This window comes from Lissotriton helveticus, chromosome 4_1, assembly GCF_964261635.1.
Source record: "Lissotriton helveticus chromosome 4_1, aLisHel1.1, whole genome shotgun sequence".
Classification (NCBI taxonomy): Eukaryota; Metazoa; Chordata; class Amphibia; order Caudata; family Salamandridae; genus Lissotriton; species Lissotriton helveticus.
This window is the reverse complement of record NC_136063.1, coordinates 256,359,691-256,383,157: the sequence shown is the minus strand read 5'-3', so window position 1 is coordinate 256,383,157 and position 23,467 is coordinate 256,359,691. Positions and strand designations below refer to the sequence as shown.

The window sequence follows — 23,467 nt, the reverse complement described above, 5'->3', positions numbered from 1 at the left end:
TCAGAGTCATGTACAATAACAAAATGCACAATGTTAGGTCTATACACGACGCGGATGATCTATTAAGCTCCATTAAAAATCACGCTCAAGCTCAAGCTCAGGCTCATAAATAAATAAGCGAATACAGCCAATTTCAGCACGAATAGACACTATTAAAACAGGTAGAAAGAAAGGGAAAGCTTAAAAAAAAAAGAGAAAGCTAAAAAAAGGGTAAAAAAAAAAAGAACATAAGTAAAGTAAACTAAAATAACTAAACTAAAACTAAACTAAAACAAACAAATCACTAAATAAATCAAAAATGGATGCACTTCATCCAATTGCACAATAGGGTTATTAAAGGAGTATTAAAGGGTGAAATGCAAATAAAATTTAAAAAAAATAGATAATTTCTTTTAAATAAATGGGAGCTTTTGAAGTAACTTACAGACCAAATCTTGGTCCAACCTTACCTTACCTAATCTTCATTGATAGAATTACAGCCTTTCATCTTTCTCATTTCTTCCGTTTACTTAAGGGGAGGTAGCGATGGAGGGTTAAAGGAGGCCGCAGAGCGGCGTACATCTGGCTTAACACCAAGCCAGAATAAATAAGGGAGGGTTTCCAAAGGGGTGGGAGGGGGGTCGGGCGGGGAAAAAATTAAAAATCCTCATTTGAAAATTCACTTTGATGTTCCAACCTTCGTTTATACTCATAACCAAACATTTGACAGGTTCAAAGCAAAAAATAATAAAAACAATAAAGTTAAAGAAATTAATGGAAGAATGATGTCACAAGGGAACAAAAATAAAACATGACAACAGTTAACTATATGTCCTGGAATGTAAAAGGCCTGCGCGTGAGAGGGAGAAGAGAGCGTATTTTACAATATCTGAAGACTCACAGGCGCAGATCATTGCATTGCAGGAAACACATCTTCTTAAATCAGAGGCGGTTAATATATTGAAAAAACAAAGGTGGATAGACAAATTCTGTTCCACAGATCACAATGCAAATATAAGAGGGGTAATATTCATATTTAAAAAATCAGCAAAAGCGCAAATACAGGAATACAAAGAAGACAACACAGGGAGGTGGTTAATAGTTAGAGTCTCTCTTGATGGTCAAATGAGGACATTGATAGGATACTATGGCCCTAATTCAGATGACCCATCACACCTGGACGCCGTAAGAGATCAACTAATATCAGTCCAGGAACCAATAATTTGGATGGGAGACTTCAATATTGTTTTAGACCCTAAATTAGACAAATCAACCAAATCTAGAATTTGTAGTTCTGTCAAATCCAGAGATACTCTCAAAAACATCATGACACATTTGGGCCTGGCAGACCTATGGAGAGAACGAGTCGGCAATAAACCAGGCGTTTCTTTGAGGAACAGTCGATTCAAACATAAATCTAGAATTGACTATGTCTTCTTTAGTTATTGTCTAAAGGACGCACTGGAGTCAATCGATTATATACCATCACATCTCTCAGATCACTCTGCAATAAAATTCACTTTAAAATCTAATAATTCGGTTAACCACCCGTCCTGGTCCTTCGACCGGACATTGCTGCTTGAGGAGGAAGAGGTCAATTTTTTGTCAACTGAATCTCTAGCCTTCTTTGATATAAATAGAGACTCCGCAGGTCCAACAGCCGTCTGGGAAGCTTTCAAATCCTTTCTAAGGGGGCAGATTATTAGTAGAGCCTCTTATAGGCGGAAACTATATACTCAAAAAATAAATAAAAAACAGAACAAGAAATGAAACTTTTGGAATCTAAGATCGATCCTTCTATAGTAACATCTAGCGGCCATGAGAAACTGGCTGAATTAAAAACCCAACTGGAAAACACCTTACAGTAGAGAATAAACAAAAGATGGGAAGTGAGTAAATCCTCCCAATTTGAATTTGGAGAAGCTGCAGGGAAGGTACTTGCGTGGAAAATAAGAGCAGAAAAAACCCTCAACTATATCAGAGAAATCAAGATACCTGGAGAGATAGAAACAAGATCTACTAACTCAGAGATAGGGAGAGCCTTCTTTGATTTTTTTGAGGAGATTTATAAAGAGAACCTCCCCAACGACCAGCAAGCAAGGGACAGTTGGCTAGAGGCCATAACCCTCCCAACTTTATCAATAAGTCAGAGCAATCTCTTGGAGTTCGAGATCACTGAAGACGAGGTCAAGAAAGCAATCCGCCACTCCAAAAAAGGAAAGGCAGCTGGTCCAGATGGTTTGCCTGGAGAAATCTATAGATCTCTTGAGGATATTGTTGCCCCCGTGCTTACAATACTCTTCATTGGCATTCTAATACACGGGAACCAGCCCCCAAAAACTTGGGGAGAAGCTACAATCGTGCTCATCCCGAAACCGGGGAAATCACCATTGGACTGTGGGTCATACAGACCAATATCACTACTCAACAATGACTATAAACTCTTCACAACAATTATCTCTACAAGACTGGCTAGTGTCATTGGAAAAATTGTTCACCCCGACCAAAAAGGTTTCATCAAGGACAGACAACTAGCGGAGCTAACGTACGAAGCTGTTGGGGCTATAGACATCGCTACGGCCTTCTCTTTACCTCTGGCCACATTGACTCTGGACGCAACTAAAGCGTTTGACAGAGTTAACTGGTTATATCTCAACGATGTTTTGAAAAAATTCAACTGTGGGGAGAACTTCTGTAGGATTATCAAACAGCTATATAGTGCCCCTTCTACCAGGTTATTGGTTAATGGATCTTTAACCGAGGCATTTAAAATAACTAGAGGCACAAGACAGGGCTGTCCGCTTTCCCCTCTCCTATTTAATCTATACATCGAACCGTTCGCTCAACTTTTAAGGGACGAGGCTAATATTCCATCTTTCAGCTTTGGAGAGTGGGAAAGGCGGGTAGCAATGTATGCAGATGATATTCTGATTTTTACATCTGACCCAGTAAGAGCATACCCAGTAGTCATCCAACGGGCGGAGGACTTTGGACGAATATCGGGGTATGACATTAATTCCAGTAAAAGTGAGATAATGACTTGGAATCTACCTAATATTCAGTTGGGGGCAAAGATATCCTCATCGATGCGCTACTTAGGAATTAGAATAACCCAAGAAGTGGCCAGCATTGGGCAAACTAATTTGGAAAGGATACATACTGAGAGTAAAAAGCTTTTAAAATCTTGGTCACATCTACCACTTTCAACTATAGGTAGGTGAACTTGGTTAAAATGTGTATCCTTCCAAAATTCACCTTTATCTTCAATACTATTCCTATTGCCTTTGATCCAAAAATGATCGAACAATCTCAAAGAGAAATTAACTCTTTCATTTGGAACTACAAAACCACAAGAATTGCGTGGAAAAAGTTAAGAAGAAGAAGAGAGAAAGGGGGCCTTGCACTGCCAGATCTATTGTATTACTCATGGGCCTTCCAGTTATCACACTCAAGAATGCTTCTAAAGATGCCATCTAATCTTGCAACTGACTCTATGTATAAGGCTATGTTAATGGGGGCTAATCTAACACCGGATAGCTTTATGTTTAAATTTGGGTGTCAGAAATTCTTTAAAAACATTAAACAAAAAATTGTACAATCATGGGCTAAAAACTGGTATAACATCAGAAAGAAACTGGGCCTGTCATATTACTCCAACTATTCCCCAATTTGGGATTCACCAGGGTTACCACTATGTCTGCGGGACAGTCTTTCCACTATAATAGAACAAGCAGGCATTATAAGATGGGGTCAACTACTTAAAGATGGTAACCTTATAGCATGGGATGAGTTGTATGAATTAGTTGGCGCAGGGCTGTCAATATTTAAATACATTCAACTAAACAGTTGGGTGAGATCTCAGATTCGTACTGATGCCAACCTAGGGAAAATAAGCATAACAGAACAAAAATTGGTGGAAGAGCTATGGGGGGAAAGGAGGTAACTACCTGGTATTGGCAGCTGTTGGAGGAAATTGATGGGGAATTCCAACTCCCAGATGAATTATGGGGAACGGCAATTGGATCCTTATGTGAGGAGAGATGGCAAAACTCTTTCACTCTACTATACAAAACCGTAAAGCCTTCATGGCTAAGACGAAACCACCTATTCTCCGCACATCGTGCATATATAACCCCGTTGAAATTATCTAAATTTCTACCAAATAAAAAATGCAATAAATGCAATTTGGCAGGGGCCTGTGACATACATATGTTTTTTGAATGTCCTGACATTCAAAAATTCTGGATAGATGTGAAGGAAACGTTAAACTCTATCCTAAACACATCTCTAGAAATAACCCTTTCTCTCGTCATCTTTGGCTTTGAAGATAACATCAAAGGCAAGGCGAAATCCCTTCTCTTCTACGCAATTTTACTGGCGAGAAAACAAATTTGCATAAACTGGGTAGAGAAAACACCTCCATTACATTCTCGGTGGCTCTCCTCTTTATATGAAATATCTAAAATGAACCTTAAAAGAACAGCTAGTAAGAGGAACTTGGCTTTCTGGGACCTTCTAATTAACTGGAGATGAACCCGAGGTTTTTTTTTTTTTTTCCCCCGGGTCCAATGATTATGCCTTATTTACTCCAGGACCAGGGTTAGTCAAGTTTCGATAAAGGTCCTACAGGTTGAAATATACCTTGATGGAGCAAAAAACAACAGTAGTTCTTCTTATAGGACATCTCTACTACCAATATGTCAAATCACGTCTATAAGTCGTGCCAGGTGGTTGGTATGGTCCTTAAAGAAGAAAAGGCAAATGAGGACACAAAAAAAAAAAAATGAAGAAATTAAAATGGAATATGTATAGCTGACTTTGAAATGCAAGCACCTGCCCATAATTATCCATTGATATACATTTTACGGTTGGACGGGTAGCTGCAATTCAATCCAAAATATTTTATTTCGGAAACATGCCATAAAGATTTCCTTCATCATATCTCATCACAGGTTACGATACAATGATTGTTTCCTGATTCGATATTTTAAAATACATCAGCCATCAAAAAAAAAAAACATGAAGTAATAATAAAAAGAAAATGCCTCAAATATTTTGAGAATTTTTACAATAAACTATTTAATTAAAAAACATACAGTACATAGATGTAGCAGCTTTGCAGTTAAAATGGGGACAATCTCTAGTAAAATTATATGTGCATGTCAGCACATAAGAATACGAAAATATTCTGGATCCAAATACACACATTCCAAAAAAATTCATCTGACTTTCATTAGAAATCATCAATTAGAAATGTGTATAAAATTATATAGTAAAAAGCAGAATTGTTGCAATGTACTTACTAACAGCAGCAACCAGTCCCCAGACGCTGCTTCATACTCCTTGAAGGTGGTCAAGATGGCTAAGATCAGGCACCCAAGAACGATCAAAAACCTACATATAAAAAGAGGAATGCATTCATGAGTACACAATGCACACATAAGTGCAGTTACAAATCTGCATTTGCATTTATTTATGGTGAATCAAATGATGACATCAAAATGGTAAGCGCAGTAATCCATTAGTGCATAAGAGCATCATTAGATAGGTTTATACAGACCCCGTTGAATGGAACACGATGAACATAATAAGTTAATGCACAGGGATATAGGGCAGTATATACCTGAAAATGAAAGTTAGGATACATGTTATATATTAAATAGCTTGGAGTAAGGGCTGGGGTAAAATATGCATGCCGTTGGATTACAAATCCACACCGTAGTGGTGGGTTATGACCGCAAATTTTAATGCATGCAATATGTAGTTCTGCCAACAAAATACAGAGGGGCATATTACCAAGGGCCTTATCGCCGCTTTAGTGGGAATTTTTCCCGCTAAAGCGGCGATAATTTTATCGCCCTATTACCTAGCTGTCGCTAACACCAGTTAGCGACAGCTAATAGGCGATAGCGGGCATTTAGGGGCCCACTTTGCATGTCAGCGATAATTATCGCTAATGACATGCAAAGTGGGCGTGCCAAGATGTTAGCGACTGGAAACAATCGCTAACATTGCTATACCCTATTAACAACTTTTGGAAATAATCGCGATTATCTCCTAAAGCTAACGCCTGCCCAGAGCAGTTCTTAGCCATTTTATCCAATGGTAGGTGGATAACATGGCTAAGAGCATTTGCTCGGTAATGCATGAATATCGCGAACTTTTCAGCGATATTCATGCATTTCGGCCGATTTTTATCGCTTAGGAGATAAACCTTGATAATATCAAGGCTCCTAAGCGATAAAAATAGGCGAAGCTCGGCGTTATAATTTTGGCCGCTAACCAAGCTTAGCGATAATTATCGCTATAGCTTGGTAATATGTCCCCTAATTTCCCAGGTAAGTGAGATCAGGAGACAAAATAGCCGGAGATTGTTCATAGTTGGCTTTTTTATGACAGAAAAGGCAGTGGTGCTGGAACGTTTATCAGATTGGGAGTGCTGCAATCTTTATTAAACCAAAAGGTTGTGAAAAATCACTGCTTAATTTGTAAAATAATAAGTGTCGGGGCCCTGACCAGGAGGCCTCTGCAGCTTGCACCACCCATTTCCCTGTCCTTGCTGCCAATGACGATACCAAAACATTTCTCTCACCTGCAAGTGTGGTAGTTCAGATTTTCCAGGTACCCAATTCTAAAGGAATGGCTGGGGATGCAGGTATTAGTAATTTTTTATGTATATTGTGTTCATAAACAACAGTTTATTCCAACCATCTCTAAATTAGATGTGCAGCGCAACCATGTGGCAGACTGTCATAAGTGGCGTGTTGACAATTGAATGCGAGTGCGAGTGCTGAGCACCGGAAACCACCTAAACTTAAGCACTGGTGAAAAATACAGACATCTCACAAGTTCAGCAAATGACCAATGCCTATTCAGCAGGAGAGTGGTAAGGTTGTGTTGTTTAGTAGGTGGTGCATTTTGAATCACACTGTTGCAAATAACATATTACACCATGGAGTGATAGCGCCCAGCCATTTACAGACAGCACATTTTCCATTGAAATGGTCACTAAAATTTCACAGACATGCAGTTTTACTGATAAAGCTAGATAACATGCAAATGATAATGTGTGGAAATCGCGTTTCAGTCAATATTTATTATTTGCACATCACACAAGTAGAATATTTCTACAGTTCAGTTACGTTAATTTACATTTTATAGCGTCTGCTGTGTTTCTTTTCACACTCCCTGTGCCCCTGCAATATCGTCACATACAGCCTGATTCATGAAGCTAAATTGCACTCGCAAATTGCGAGTGCAATTTTGGCATTTGGGATTCACAATCCCAAATGCAAAAATCGCTAATGAAGAATTAGCTAATATGCGAGGATTAGCATTTAAGGAATCTCTATTAGAGATTCCTTAAATGCTATTCATGACACTTTAAAAAATTGCGATTTTGCAAATTTGGGCCGCTATTTACCGAGAGGTCAGACCTCTCGGTAAATAGCAAAAACTCAGAAAAATGCTTTTAAAAGCATTTTACTAAGTTGCATGTTGCACACACACATGTCCTTTGGACATGTGTGTGCGCAACACCTGTTCAAATGTGCATTTTAGGGGTGCTACAGGGTGTCCTTTGGACACCCCTGGCACCCTTAAAATCGCTATCTTATTTGCGAGTAGTAAATTGCTACTCGCAAATAAGGGATACTCCCCATTCATTCCTATGGGCCTTTTGGCCCATAGGAATGAATGGGGAGTTATTCCTTTTTTTGCGAGTAGGAAATTTCTACTCGCAAATAGAGAACATGTAGGAATCGCTATTTATTTAGCAATTCCTACATGAATACCGTTTTGCGTGTCCTCAATAGCGAGTCGCTATGATTCGCTATTAGGGCCCGTACATGAATCAGGCTGATAGTTCACAATTCAAAATGCTCTCACCTAGCAGTCAGTAAGAGGTAAGTAAACACAAGTTTCCATGTTAAAAGAATAAGCAGGCATGTGCCAGAAGACATTTGACATTTGACCTCGGCCATTCACCTTTTAAACTCCAGCATGGGAATTTTGGGGATGCTACAGCACCTGCTGCACCCCTAAGCCCGAAGGTGAGTGAGATAGAAAGCTTTGGTCAGGTGAGTGGAGCCAGTTTTCGAATCAGCTTGAAGAGCTGAATAGTCAGATTCTGTGGGGCTCTACTGATGGAAAAATGCAGCTGCCATTGAATGAAAGTGAACTGATGTGTACGAGGAGTGAAAAGCACAAGGACTGCAAAGTTAGTGCCCTTGCCACAGGGAGAGAAGGCATTGACTAGAAGATCTACCAGTAGAATATTCCAACTGTGAGGACTGCTTGTCATAAGTGTGCTCATGGAGGATTTACCAGTATCGATTTGGAGGTAGTGGCAGCTTTTTCTGATATTAGGCACCTATTTGCAGTAGCTATGCTGAATTTAAGAGCATTTTGTGTCTCAAATGGCACTTCCAGATTTCTGTTTGAGGGAGATGTAGTTAGCATAGCACGAGGAAGAGATGACAATAGCTAGATGGGTTAGAAGGCCAATACATGGATTGTGTGCATTTTTGATGAGTTGAGCAGGAGGGATCATAGAACACGCTGATGTCTGATAGCAGTGACACAGTTGGAGATATGAGAATAAAGTGTAAAAACATGCAAAGGGAGATCATTTGAGTATAGGATAGGAGAAACTGTGGTCGAGGTATGCAGTAAGAAATGAAGAGGACTCAGGGCAAAGCTTTGGATTATAATAGCGGAAAGAGGAATAGACAATGATCAATCCAAGCATTATGAGATAGAAAAGCTAGAGAACCAATGGAGGGTGCTCCATTTGTGATAATTAATTCATGAGGCATGCCCTGTAATATAAAACAAGTTTTTGTGATTTTTCATGAGCACATGGGATAAAATCTTATGGCACCCATATAATGGACATTCTCTCAGCCCCTTTTACCACGTAGGAGTTACAACAGGCCTCCTCACCTCTAAAGTGGTTTTGTCTACAGGTAGCAAGTTCTCTTTGCTCCCTGAGCCAGCCTTCCTCCTTGTTTTTGTCTCTGGACGCAGAAGTCCAAGGCTATCCCCCAAAAGATCCTCAAGGAGCATGAGGGGGTCAACCTCATTGGCCACTGGGGAGACCCATTGGTCCTGGGGTCAACTGGGGTTGAGTCAATGGCACTTTTTGTGCATCAGGAGGTCCCCCTTCCAGTTGTCCATGGCAGCCTGAAGGTCCAGCAGCGAAGAGCAACAAAAACACCAACGAAGAGAGAGGAGATAGAAGGTTTCAGAAGCCAGGCACCCCTTGCCAAACCTAGGGTGTAACATCACCTCTTCACCACTGTCCCAACCCTTCTGCACAGCTTGCTGTGACTGTTCAAGATGGTGTTATCCAGGAGTCACTGGTCAAATCTGCTCCCAGGGTCTCAGCTCCGCCCCTTGCTGACATCATCACCAGTTCCTTGCCCAACAAAATTTCAAAGAGAAGCCCCCGACTGTGTTAGCTCCAGTTGCCTGGGTTTCCTCATTTGTTCAATGGGGCTGGTCTGGCCCTAGCCCTAGCATAGTGTAACAGGTAATTGATAGATGCAGATTTGTTTGTCCGCAAACGTCCCTCCTAAGGGAAGCACTCCTTTTGTGTGTGGCAGCCTTTGTTCCTGCTGCTGGAGCAAAGGCTGCCACACACCTGATCCTAGGATAGGATAACATAGTATAGGAGGGGATAGGATAAAATCTATAGAGCGCACTCAAACCCAAAGGTGTCAAAGTGCTATAGCGCAACAAAGGATTCAGCAGGAGCGAAGCAGCTAAGATGAAAAAAGCCAGGTTTTCAGATGTTTTTAAATGACACAAAAGAGCCCACATCTAAGAGAGCTCCAAATTTTAAACTCAGCTATTGGTCCTTGGTTTGCTGAGCAGAGATCTGGTCTGAGGGAGCTCCGGATTTTAAACTCAGCATTTGGTCCTTGGTTTGCTGAGAAGAGATCTGGGGGAAGGCAGCAAAGAGATTCTTAGTAGGACAGCAGGTTTATCAAAAGGAATTTCATCTACAAGAGGTGGGCTACATTCCAGGAAGATGTTAAGAACTTTATCCTGGAAGTAAACTGCTACTTTATTGCAAAATTCTTTGAGGAATTAAGCACCTGCTGTGTAGGAGGTTCTGGCAACTCATTTCTACCTTAAACAGCAGCTTAGAGGAGTTATTAGGTGATCTAATTTTCTCCTGAGCTGAGCCAGAGAAATGTGACAATTCTGGATGACCCATAAGTTGTACAGATATCCTCTTGGAACTCCCATATTTGATATTCTCGCACAGGTCATACCCCATTGTGATATGTCCCTAGACTTTGTAGGCCAAAGTGAAGCAAAACTGCACTCTACTGCATATTTCTTCTATGTGCATAGAATGTCACTACAGACAGAACAGCAAATCACACTGACTTTCCCTATGAGTGTACACTAACATTATAAGGTCTACCCCAGGTCAATATCTAATCCTGCGGAGTCCCCTCTGTCTCAGGCTACCTGTGCGCAATTACCAGGCAGCGTTTGGCAGTAATCTTACACGTGTAGCCCTCACAAGTGTGTGCTCGCGTGTGTACATGAGTCACATGTAACTAGCCAAGTGCCCCTTACCCTCGCAGTGAACTTATCTTAAAAGTCGAACAATGCGGTAAATATACACAGTCCATTTGCCATGTGATAACAGTGGGTGAGACATTTAGTGAGACTCGTTCACAATAAAAAGTCCAAAACCAGGTGCTCCAAAAAATCCACAAATCCAGCTGAATTCAATGGGTGGAATCCAATTGCAACAGTCAGCCTGATAGAGACTCACCATGTCAGGGTCATTCAGCCAGTCACTTGACGTGCGCTGATGGGCAGGCGTCTGGCAGCTTGAGCCAAGGTTTTCCAGGCTGAAGGTTTCACAGCCCTGAGGGCATTGACTTTACCAGCCTGGCAAAACCCTGTGAGGTCCACCTCCTCTTGACTGGAGGGAGCATCACCAACAGAATCAGCTCTGGGAGTTTCAGGTTTCAGTCAATGAAACCTCGTCATAGAGTGGGGTGGGGTCAGCAAGTCTGATTGAACTAGGGAAGTTGTTCTTCTCACTGGCTGACCCATGACAAGGTTAACCAATGAAAGGAGGAGGAGTTATTTTTTCTTTTTCCATTCCCACTTCAATGTCTCCAGTGCCTTCTATTGCCTTCCTTCCTCCCACCCGCTAGCTCTGTGCTGCCACCGTCACAACCCGATAAGTGCTTTTTGAATTTTTGGGTGCTTACATGCATGTATGAGTGTATGCATATTTGCATGTGTGTGGATGGGTGTGTGCAAGTCTTTGCGTGTATGTGCTTATAAATGGTGGTTGAGAGCATGTGCCCTTGTGATGGATTGGTGTGATAGAGTGTGTGCATTTGGGACTGAATGCATGAAATAAATTTGTGCATGTGTACCCGCCACACTACTCATAGATATTATGAGCTTCCAACGCTTAGAACCCCAGAGAAAATCTTACATAGACTGCAACTTGTCCAATGCAGAGGTACACAAGTTATCACAAAAACAAGTAAAAGGTCCCACATCTCAGCAGTATGGTGGGCATCACTGGCTGCCCATTCAATCTCGGGTACACTTCAGAAACTGGCAGAAAAAGCAACTGCAGGCCAACCCCAGACACAGAGCAAGGGCAGTACTTCTCCTCAGTTTCTCCAGCTCTTCTCCTCAGCAAAGGTTCCTCTTGATTCCAGAAGTAGTCTAAAGTTCAGGAGTTTTAGGTCTAATACTTATACCCCAAAATGTCTTTGTTCTCTTTGTGCAAGGGTCTCTGAGCCCAGTCCAAACAAGTTCTGTCCTCTCTGGTACAGCTGCCCGGCAGGAGGTGGAGACAACATTGTGTAAGGCAGGCGGGCCCTATTCAGGTGCAAAGGAAATCTCCTCCCACCACTCTAAATGCAGACCGGGCCTATTCAGCTACTAGTGAGAACTCCTCCTTCTACCCTGAATACAGCCCAGGTCTATGCAGCCCAGCCCTGACTCATTCAGGAAAGGAAGGACACACATCAAACCCCCGCCACCCCTCTCCCGGTGGCTGTCTGAGAGAATGCACCTACCCAGCCCCTGTCATTCAAAAACCAGACAGTCAATACTCAAACAAGCAGAGGCACGCAGAATGGTTAAACAAGAAAATACCTACTCTATAAAAGTGGCATTTTCAAACACACACATTAAAAAACATCTTTAGTAAAAGATGTGTTATTAAATTCTGAGTTCAGAGATCCTAAGCTTTATTTTTCTTTCTTATTCCTGTGGGAAGATATGCTTGTAAAATATTAGAAAGTATTCCCCATTCTGTCCTATGGGGCAAGATAGCCTATCAATAGTGAAAAACGAGATTGGCAGTATTTCACTATCAGGACATGTTACACACATCAGTACATGTCCTACGTTTCACACACACTGCACCCTGCCCGGGGGGGAGGGGGGTACCTTTGGCCTACCATAGTGGTGTCCTATATGTAGGAAAAGGGAAGGTTAGGGCCTGGCAAGTGGATGCACTTGCCAAGTCAACATGGCAGTTAGCAAACTGCACACAGGCACTGCAGTGGCAGGTCTGAGACATCTTTTCATGGCTACTCATGTGGGTGGCACAATCAGTGCTGCAGGCCCAGTAGTAGTATATGATTTACCTTGCGCAGCACACCCAGTGCACTTTACTAGGGGCTGACCAGTAAATCAAAATATGCCAATCAGGGACAATCAATCATAATAACAATTTACACAAGGAGCATATACACTTTAACACTGATTAGCAGTGGTAAAGTGACCGCAGTCATAAAACCAAGAACAGGTCAGGAAAAAATAGCAGGAAGAAGCAGAACATTTGGGGACAACCCTGTAAAAAGGGCCAAGTCAAACAGAAGGGAAATGTCAGATGTAAATGTATTGCGACTTATATAGCGCACGTATCACCCGAAGGCATCAAGGCGCTTGCCTTAGGAACCCGTCCTGGCTTTTCCCTGTGAGATAACCCCTACTGGGTATCCCCAGGGTGAAAGCCAGGCATCCCGCAGCAGGTGGGCCGCCGTAGTGGAGATTAAGCAACTATTGCCCAGAGTTGCAGCGTGGGACCCCATGGTCAGAGAGGCACCGAGGCGAGATTTATCGAGCCCGCTGACATTGTTTCCGTACCCTGCCGCGTCGGGAATCGAACCCTGGTCCCAGGCCGACCTCTGCTTCTGGGTCTGCCGCCTCTAACCGGTGAGCCACACTTCTCCACTCAGAGGTACCAAAAGACATCCAGATGTATCTATCAGCTGTTATCCTTCTCTATCCCTAATTGAAGTCAATGCTTCGCTTTACCCTTGATGTTCAAATGGAAGACAGGAAGAGCTGATCTCATACAAGAGAAGACGCTGTAGCTTTAGCAAAGCAGATTTGCTGACTTGAAAGCAAATCCGCGTGCGATTAGCGGATGCCAATAACCTGAGACTTACCTTGTCAGCACTGTCATGTTTGGTTTGTCAGATGCAGGAAAGAAAGCCCAAGATGTTAACTGCAATTGACCGGCAATTCAATTTTCTAATCTCTCAGCATTTTCTTTGCCATCAGTCCTGGGTAATGAAGCATTGAAGGACCCCCAGCAACGCAACATGTGATGTATGACGTGGTTTTATCTCTTAGTGCGACGGAGAGCTTGCGTTAGGGTGCCTGCTCGCACGTACACTGAATTATAAAGCAAATCACCTTTAATCCTCCCCCCTTCAGAGCCGCACTGCTTATGCAACCCTTCCAGTTCCTCTCATTACACTATTTTATCATGCTTAGGACTTACCTTCTGGCCCTGAGGCACAAAACCAAAAGCTGGACTCCAGTGACATAAGCTTGCGAGAGAGGAGTGCTCCGCGCCTTATCACCCTCTTCAAACCACCTCTGAAACATGTTCTTCTGTAGAGAAAACCCTTTTCTACTTCGAAAGACCACGTTGTTAGACATCTTATGTCAAACCACAGTATCATACTGTCACAGCTCAATCATACCCAATAGAGGTAGGTATGTGGAAACACAGCCTAAGAGCTGGGACAAGAACCACGTAAAAGCCCAGCAGAAACTCAGCCATGTATATTCTGCACGTTTTAAATATATGCACATTTAAACCACTGGGGTCGTGTGCATATCGGTGATTTAAAACTGAATTTACATGCACAAAAGGACGATTTAAAAGTCACAATATTACACCTGTCTAAAATACAGCTTTGCATGTATGCCTTTACCTTGTTGAGCATTCTATTAAATAATGCACTTTATTCTCTGCCAAATCGACGTCTGTGCCCTCAAAAGAATGTGTGCATGAATTAAAATAAGGGATATTTCAGCTGCCCAAAAGGACACCGGGATTATAAAAATACAGTTGTTACGGCTAGGATGTCCGCAGTTGCAAATTCAGAGTTATGGGGCGGATGCGAGTGTTCCATGGTGGGCTCCAGCAAACAACATTTGTCAGAAACCCTCAATCCTTACATTCCCCTTTCGAGTACTTTCTTACTATGATATTGCAAACACGTTCACTCCCATCAAGGGCAGAAGATTGTGCACTTCCTGGGTGGCCATGGGGCGTCCCCTACACCGCATATTTGAGTGGTGTAGGATGGCCTTACAGAAAAAAAAAAGGTAACATTTGTAAACGTATACTTGCGTCACATTTTTACCTGGGAAGTCTTCCAATTGGTAGATATTTTACAAGAGTAAATTATGATGTATGTGAGCTCCCTGAAATCTCCTATTGGTGGAGAGGTGCAGGAGTGTGCCAGGAATGACTGCAGAATCCAGTAAAGGCCATGAATGTACTGTAGACACATTTCTGACTTTGTAGATTAAGCCAGTAATGCTGACCCCAGAAAAGGAGATATTCAGGAACCTAAAAGTCATGGGCAACGCACTGGTAATGACGGTTGTGATATAAAATACAGAGGCCCGACCATACATTTGACTTACATAGAAACAATGTCAAATATCCAGGAAGTACCTCCTATTTAACTTCTTGCATTCTTGATCACAAGCATGCCCAATCAGTTATACTGTCTTATGTAATGCTATATCTATAATGTAAAGGGCTCTAACATCATCGAGTAAGGCCCACGCTGGTTAAAACAGCATACATAATTAATAAAGTATATGAATTTTGTAACAAAATATTGTTAGAAAGTTAGTTATAGTCAGCATCCAAAATGTCAACAAAGAAGCAAATGGATCAGTTGTGGGTGCCCATGGAACGTCCAACTCCCTCCTCAGCACCACTCCTCAAGGCCTTACACATGACATCATCCATTGCATAAATGACGACAGCACAATGCCTTTCATAGTCCTCCAAGCGAGGGCACAAGTACGGCGGGGAAATGCTTTTCTGCACTTACTTATACATTCATTTTTTCTTCTGAAAATCAACCACTGGCAATGCCAATAGGTATAGGTTGTAAATGAAAGCACCATGTGTTTCACTGGTGAGAGTAGACTGTAGAAACTCAGTAGGTCATCAAACATACACTCTGTCACTCTTTTTGGCACTCATGCAACCATTCACCAATCCACAGACTCATCCTTCCATTCTCACTCTGACACAACCACAACAAAACACACACAAACTCAACTACGTTGTACGAAAAGTTAAAAGAATACAAATAAAAAAAGAAAACATGCTGACTTCTAAACATGGCAACCATATATTTGCAATAACAAAACCCACACCAAACATCAGAAGAATTACATCCATCGCAACCTTCAAAAAGGAAGCAAAATCGTACTATATGAGCAAATTTCTCCCATAAGACTATATTGGAGGACTGCTGTCTATAAACTGCTCACTTGTATTCATTGCTCCGCTAACCGTGGGATGGTACACAGTTTTTCCTGTTATTTAGCTGTGCCTTGGTAATTTAACTACTGACTGTATATATGTTTATATGCTATACTGAAGTGTAAAACAGTAATGACTGGTTTTTCCTCTAATGTTCTCGTTTTGCTGAAATGCTACTGTAAAGCGCTCTGATACCCTACACTGGGTCATGTTCGCGCTATAGAAAACACCAAATGAATAAATAAATAAATAAACATAGCAGTGAGTGGGCGTCTTGCAAAAGCAATGCAAATAGTCTATCATTGTCTTAAAGTTAAGGTTCTTGCTACCTCATTTAGAACAAACTTCTTAGCCATGCCGGAATGGTAAAACAATGATACACTATGGAAAACATCATTCCTTAATGGTCTCCTACTTTAGAGGAAGTGACCACATGGAATGTGGCCAGGAGAGCTGTAGTATCATCCTAAGAAAAATGAAAATGAAAAGAGGTCAAATAAATGAAAGTGGAACAATAAAAGGATACTAAACTAAACTATAGGACTGTAAAGGAATACTACTAAACCACTATAATTTTAAAGTGGATACACACACATGACCAGAAAATGCCATCATTCACAGGACAAAAGAGTCAATGATTGACGCAGACTGAACAAAAACCCATTGCCATTTGCTGCCATGGATTGAAGCATATTTTAATAATGCTCAGACAAACCAGTGGCAGAACAGAGGGGACCCAAATGCCTGCTATGTAACTATTGGAGGTATATTTATATATGGATGTATTATTTATTGATTTTTTTTTAATTACAGACAACTAACAAGAGATTCTAATAAGAATTATTACAGTGCAGATCTTCTCCCCCTAGGGTTTGTCAGCGGCAGCAACCAACACCAAAATAATTCTCTGTAAAGGTATTTTGATATTGAGTGACACAAAATACCTATCTGTAGGTTTTAATACAGAGAAATAACAAACCAGGGTTAAATACCTGTTGATATTAACGTGCTTTTTACAATCCATATGTCACGCCTCATGTGCTTATCATACCTTTTCCTATTATACAATCAGATCACTGGCAACAGAAATAGTTTTTCCTAGTTAACCAATTGATCCTGTAGCTGTTATTAGTGGCTTATCGAAAGAAACAATTGATGGACGGAATGCTAGACAATGCAAGCATTCACCCCCAGTCACAAGGATCTGGGTTAAATCCATCATTCTTTTGCATTAGTGGCTTATCACCAAAACCATCTGAGGGAACCATTGTTCATACAATCATAAAATTACATAGTATATAAAGTTACAGTCAGCAAAGCAAAATACTGTCTCTCCTAAAAAGGGTCAGTCAAGCATTCCGGCAATACAAATCTTCTATCCCCACGATTTTGTTAAAGGGGGTAACCAGCACCAAAATGGTTCCCTTCTATGGTAATCTGTGAGATTTCATGTAACAAAACATGTGACTTTAACATATGCTTTTCACAATCAATATATCAGGCCTACTGCCTTTTTCATACTTTTTCATTATAAACAGTTAAACCTGTAATCTTTATCATTGGCTTGCGTGTCACCATAAGCAACAAAGACTTACTGTGTTGGTTCAGAAGCCCTTCCCAGATAGCAACCTTCAGCTATACTGTGATAAAAATATAAATATGGCCACAATTTCAGTAGTCAAAGCAATACAAGATCCTGACTCAAAGAGCACAATAAGGATTACCATGTTGTGAATTGTCTAACTCCATGTTTTTTTCAGGTGGATTAACAGCGCCCAAACCCTTCTCTACTACAGAATTTAGATTCTATGTAACAAAATGCCTGCCTTCAGGCTTCAGCAGAGTGTTATAACAATTCACTCTTAAAAGCTGTTTGCCTTTACCACATACTTTTCTCAACTGGTAAGATCTAATTGCGTTGTTATAACTTTCATTATAAACAGATCACATCTAAGAAATCTGACATAATCAATCAATCAGGGTGTACTTATAGCCTCTCGCATTACTCAATCCATTGAAGACAACTTTATTCTAGCAGGTGATTGCAACCTGCCGTTGGATCCCTTCTTAGACAGAAACTCCAAAGTTGTTTTTGTCCCTAATAAATCCCATAAGCTATTTACACATGTCATTTCTCAGCACAAACTAGTAGACGCCTGGCGACTCTGCAACCCAACCAGCAAAGAATTTACATTCTACTCCCCTGTTCACCAATCCCAGTCACGTATTGATTATATTTTTCTCTCTCACCATCTATCCCAATCCCTCACCCAAGCTGACATAGGCCCCATTGTGTTTTCGGATCATGCCCCGGTTCTGATTAACATTGACATCTTACCCAAATCCACTGGTCCCAAACAGTGGCGTTTCAATAATACCCTCCTTCTTGATCCCAAATTTACGACCTCCTTTATTGAGTTCACCACCGAATTTTTTGTTATAAATGACACCCCTACCTTAGCTACCCACACTATATGGGACGCTTATAAAGCTGCAGCTAGAGACTTTATCCTCAGACATGTTGCTACAAAGCGTAGCCTTGCCCGTAAACGTACCAGGGATCTTTTATCTCGGATCAAAGCTCTGGAACATGCCTTTTACACCTCTCACACCCAGGAAAGTTTGACAGCTCTTGTTAATGCGAAAATGAATTATAACAAACAGTCCACTGATGATGCATCATTGTACTTACTGAAATCCAGCTCGAAATTTTATGGTGGGAAGAATAAGGCGGGGAAAGTTCTCGCTAACTATTTGAAGGTTAAACAAAATAAGCTGAATATTGAATCTGTTTTTGGTGCTAATTTAGTTCTGCAACACAAAGATGCGGATATTTTAGAGGAATTTTCCCGTTTTTACTCCACACTTTACTCTTCTGGCACGCAACCTTCTGAGCACTCTCTTTCCACTTTCTTCACAAGCATTCAACCTCCCTCTAACTTTCCCGTTGACCTCACCTCCCTTGAAACTCCCCTCACCGTTCGTGAATTGCACACAGCGCTTCAATCTCTTAAGAAAGACAAAGCCCCAGGTCCTGATGGTTTCACTGTCGAATTTTATCAGCATTTTGCTACCCTTCTGCTACCCAAATTATTTCACCTTTTGGAGTCTTTTAAAACTAACGGAGCCTCTTCAGGCACTTTTTCTGACGCTTATATTTGTATTATACCAAAAGAGGGGAAAGACACTCAACACTGTAAGAATTACAGACCGATATCATTGGTTAACATTGACTATAAGATATATGCCAAATCTTTAGCTATCAGATTAGACTCCTTTCTCCCAGAACTCCTAGGCCCTGAGCAATCTGGATTTGTTAAAGGACGCTTCATATCAGACAACACTAGACTCCTTTTTAACGTATTATCTAAATCATCACGCTTCAGTAATCCCCTAGCCGCAATTGCTCTTGACGCCGAGAAGGCGTTTGATAGAGTAGAGTGGTCATTCCTATTCTCCGCATTAAAATGGTTTGGGTTTGGCCCTAATTTTATTTCCCTCATCTCCTTTCTTTACGCAAACCCTAGAGCAGCGGTCTGTGCTAATGGTTTAATCTCCTCCTTTTTCAACCTTGGCAGAGGAGTACGACAGGGATGTCCCCTATCCCCCTTTCTTTTCAACCTTGCTCTTGAACCTTTCCTATCTAAATTACGTCAAAATCCAAACATTCACGGCTTCCCTCTATCCCACTCGCAAATCAAGTTAGCTGCCTATGCTGATGACATTTTACTTTTCATTTCAAACCCATCGGTTTCCATCCCAGCTTTTCTTGCTGAAGTTAATGTATATTCTCACCTTTCCGGTTATAAATTGAACAACGACAAATGCGAAATTCTACCCCTCACCAAATTCACCTTTAAACCTGATTTTGTGGCTTCTAATTTCAAATGGAGCCCATCCCATATAAAATACCTCGGTTTACATATTGCCCCTTCTGTCTCGGATACTATCTCCTTATGTCTTACTAAATGCACTCAGAAGTTATCCGACCTCACCTCCAGGTGGCATCCCTTATACCTTTCCTGGTGGGGCCGACTTGACACTATTAAGATGATGCTCTCCCCAATTGTCCTTTACACCATCTCGAATATTCCCGTTTCCATTCCTGCCAAATTTTTTGCCAAAATCAACACCACCTTATCCTCCTTTTTATGGTCTGGGAAAAAACCGCGCATGTCCTTATCAAGATTGCGCCTCCCCAAAGTGGAAGGCGGGGTTAATTTCCCAAATTTTCCTGCTTATCATAAAGCCTTCCTTCTAAAACAGGCCGCTATCTGGCTTAAAGATCCTATCGAACCCCTTCCCCTTTGGGCTAACCTTGAGCACCTTTCTCTCTCTCCCTTCTCCTTTGCCGAGTATCTCTCCTTTTCTCGCAAACCCCAATCTGTATCCACTCCAATCCACAAATACACCGCGAAACTACTTTTAGCCATCACCCCACCTCCTCCCTCTTCTATCGCTGACCTTCTCACCTCTACGATTTGGTATAATACCAGTATTCTTATCAAATTCAAGCCCTTCTACTGGAAATCCTGGAGGCAACGTGGTTTAATATGGGTTTCCCAACTTTTTACTGGTTCTGTCTTCACTCCGTTCCCTATTCTAAGCCGAACTTTCTCCCTCCCATCCTCTTTTGCCCACAAATATATATTACTCAAGACTGCGGTCACGTCCGCATACGATTCCCTTTCTCATTCTCCTCCAATTACGAATTCTACTTCACTGGCTTCCTCTTTACACTCTCAATTGCGCTCCAACCCCTCAGCGTCTTCCATTTATCATTCCTTCCACAACCCTCCATTACCCCGGCCCACAACTACGGTGGAGGCGCAATGGGAATCTGAACTCGAAGTCTCTTGGCCTACCACTTTATGGGATAAAATTTGGATTAAGCTTCGCAAGTCTTCCAGAGCTGCTTCTCTTACACAAACACTTTTCTTTCTTTACAATCGACTCCTTTACACGCCTTCTCTTCTTCACAAAAGGTTCCCTACAACTCCAGACCTTTGTTGGTCTTGCTCCGCCCCCAATGCCACGCTTTTTCACATGCTTTTCCTCTGCCCTCACACGAAAGCATTCTGGATCAAAGTATGGGATCAAATCAATTCTATCTTTCACACCTCTATCCCTTTCTCTATCACTGACATATTCCTCGGTTCACTGTCCTCTTCCTGGACTAAAGTTGAAATGAATGTTCATATTATTGATTTGCTATTAGCTGTTGCATTTCAACAGATTACTGTTAACTGGAAGAATTCTGAGGGTATTACGTTTAAAGCTTGGTGGTTCAATGTATGTTTTAATCATAGATTAGATACTGCATTTATTTATCCAATCACCCTGGCCCCGAAAAGACATGCGTTGTGGCTTCCTGTCACCCTTTACTTGGATGTTTGCGCCAAACGCTCATCTCACCTTCCCCCATCGCAGCAAGAGGTCTCGAAACCCCCATGAATTGCCTTTTGTTCCCTCTTTTTCTTTAATACTTATCTTTTCGCTTATATTTGCACTGTCTCCTGAAGTACAAAGCCTCATCAAGTGTACAACTTTCGTCCCAAGCCTCATTTACTATTTTTTGATTACCCTTTTCCTCTTTTTCCCCTTCACGTTTTATTTTGATGTAACTTAATAATGTTATCCTAGCTTATTATTCCTATCGCCAATGTTGTATTGCCTATTACTTTTTGTAATGACCATTCTGTTTACCCTAATAAAAATTATTTGAACTTAAAAAAAAGGGTGTACTTATATAGGGCTGCTTGTCACCAGTGAGGGTATCCAGTTGATTTTCCTATTAAGTTGATAAGCCCTGTACCCTTTACCAATGGCGTGTCACTATATACAGTGCAAGTCTACAGAAGAGTGCAAAAGCTGGCAATATGCATAGATGTATAAAAGAATTACAGATATATACACAAAGGATCAGTTCAAAGTTTCAGTTGTCCTGTGGCTTTGGAACACTGGATCTGAAATTGAAGGCACATCGTTTGGGTTTTATACACTCACACAGCTCGCGCTTCAGAAGCGTTGGATAAAATTTCATAAATGTGTCTTGGATTGGAGAATAATGGGTGTGTGTTTTAAGGGCCAGGGAATGACTCTAAAACCCGCAATACCTTTATACCTCTCATACCATTGAGCACTGGTGCCACTGCACCTGCTGCACTAATGAAGCCTGATTTAACACATTTAAGCCAAAGCAACTCCGATTGGTCAAGTTCATAACTAAAAACATAAGAAATACCTTTTCTATTGGCTTAATTCTAGATTCAATTTACTTGCATTGTTGAGGACCCCATGCTTGAAAACTACCGCACGAGGGCACCAAAGCACCGTCAAAAGGTGTATCATGCATAACTGTAGTGGAAGCATGCTTTCAAGCGTTTCTTCAAGGCAACCTTTTTCATTACAACTTTTGTAAACAATATGGATGAATTTCTTTACTCAAGAGGCATTAGGGAAAAGTCTTGATTTACATCAAAATTAATAGATCTTGTTTTACACAAAAAAAAGTTGGCTAAATAAAGGACATGCACTAGAGACTCTTCCTTTTCCAGTGAAATAATAATGTGTTTGTGCAGAGCTGGTTGTCATCTAGCAGCCACTTTACAGATCTTTGCGGGCACAGACGTAAGAAGAATTCAAAATCGAAAACAATGCACGAGATTAAAGGGGGCGCCCAGTACAAGATAAGATAAAAATCAGTTCTGGTTGCACTTTCCTGAATCTCTAACATCACAAACCGGCATTCTACAATATGAGGCTTTCAGCAGAATGCTTTCAGAAAGAGGCGAATTAAAGGAATTTGCTGAACCGGAAACTAAATTATGACCAGCATTTCAGGAGGATGGAGACACCTCTAAAGTCTCCCTTCTTCCTAGCAACCTGTTATATCGGACGAAAATAGGTTAACAGCGAACTGGGCCCATAGTCACTAGCGGCCCTCGCGAGACAGCAAGTGCTGCAGGGGCTCGAGGAAGGGTACGTCACTGAGGAGATGCAAGCGCGCCTTCTAAATCACACCAATGTCCCGTCACGAAGCGGGGTGTCAGGACCTAGGTTCTTCAGACATATCCTGCTGCAGTTGCTTCTAATATTGTTTTTTTATTTTTTTATTTTTTGAAAATCAAATCAAATAATATCACACACATCAACACAAGTACAAAAAGCAGTTGTGAAAATATACAATAAGGATAAAATCAAATGTGGCCAATAACGAATCCTAACAGTACTTAAGGGGCACATTTTACAAGACCTTAAACCCGGGTATCTCCATTAGGACTGTGGTCAAAGAGCACAAGATTACAGTGTATCTTTGTCAACCGCAAATGGAGAGGTATCCCAAAGGGGGTGCACCACCATCCTCTACTTTCAATCCATGGGGCCCAGATTTTATTCCACTTACCTGGGCAGCCCCTGGTTTCGTACACCGCTCTCTCAGCTGCATGCACCCATCAATTTCAGACTCCCAATCTGAGCATTTCAATTAAGTTCCACCTTTCCACTTTCTGGCGATGTGACAGTTAGCCACCATGCACCCCAGGGAAACCCACAGTCGCTCTGGCCTAGTTAGATCAGTGGCCTCCCAAATATTCAAGAGAGCTTCTAATATTGTTGTGGTAATTTCCACTTTTTGTAGCTTGTTGGTTTTCCAAGGAGTGTTAATGTTAGCCCCTA

General features: G+C 41.4%; 1 protein-coding gene across 1 annotated transcript in view; it reads right to left on the bottom strand.

Moving 5' to 3' along the window:
- KCNQ3 (potassium voltage-gated channel subfamily Q member 3) overlaps nt 1–23,467 on the bottom strand; it is an 855,832-nt gene that overhangs the window by 324,466 nt on the left and 507,899 nt on the right. Inside the window, exon 2 of the mRNA XM_078685552.1 lies at nt 5,283–5,373. Within this exon, the coding sequence (XP_078541678.1) occupies nt 5,283–5,373 (91 nt within the window). The remainder of the gene's footprint in view (nt 1–5,282; nt 5,374–23,467) is intronic.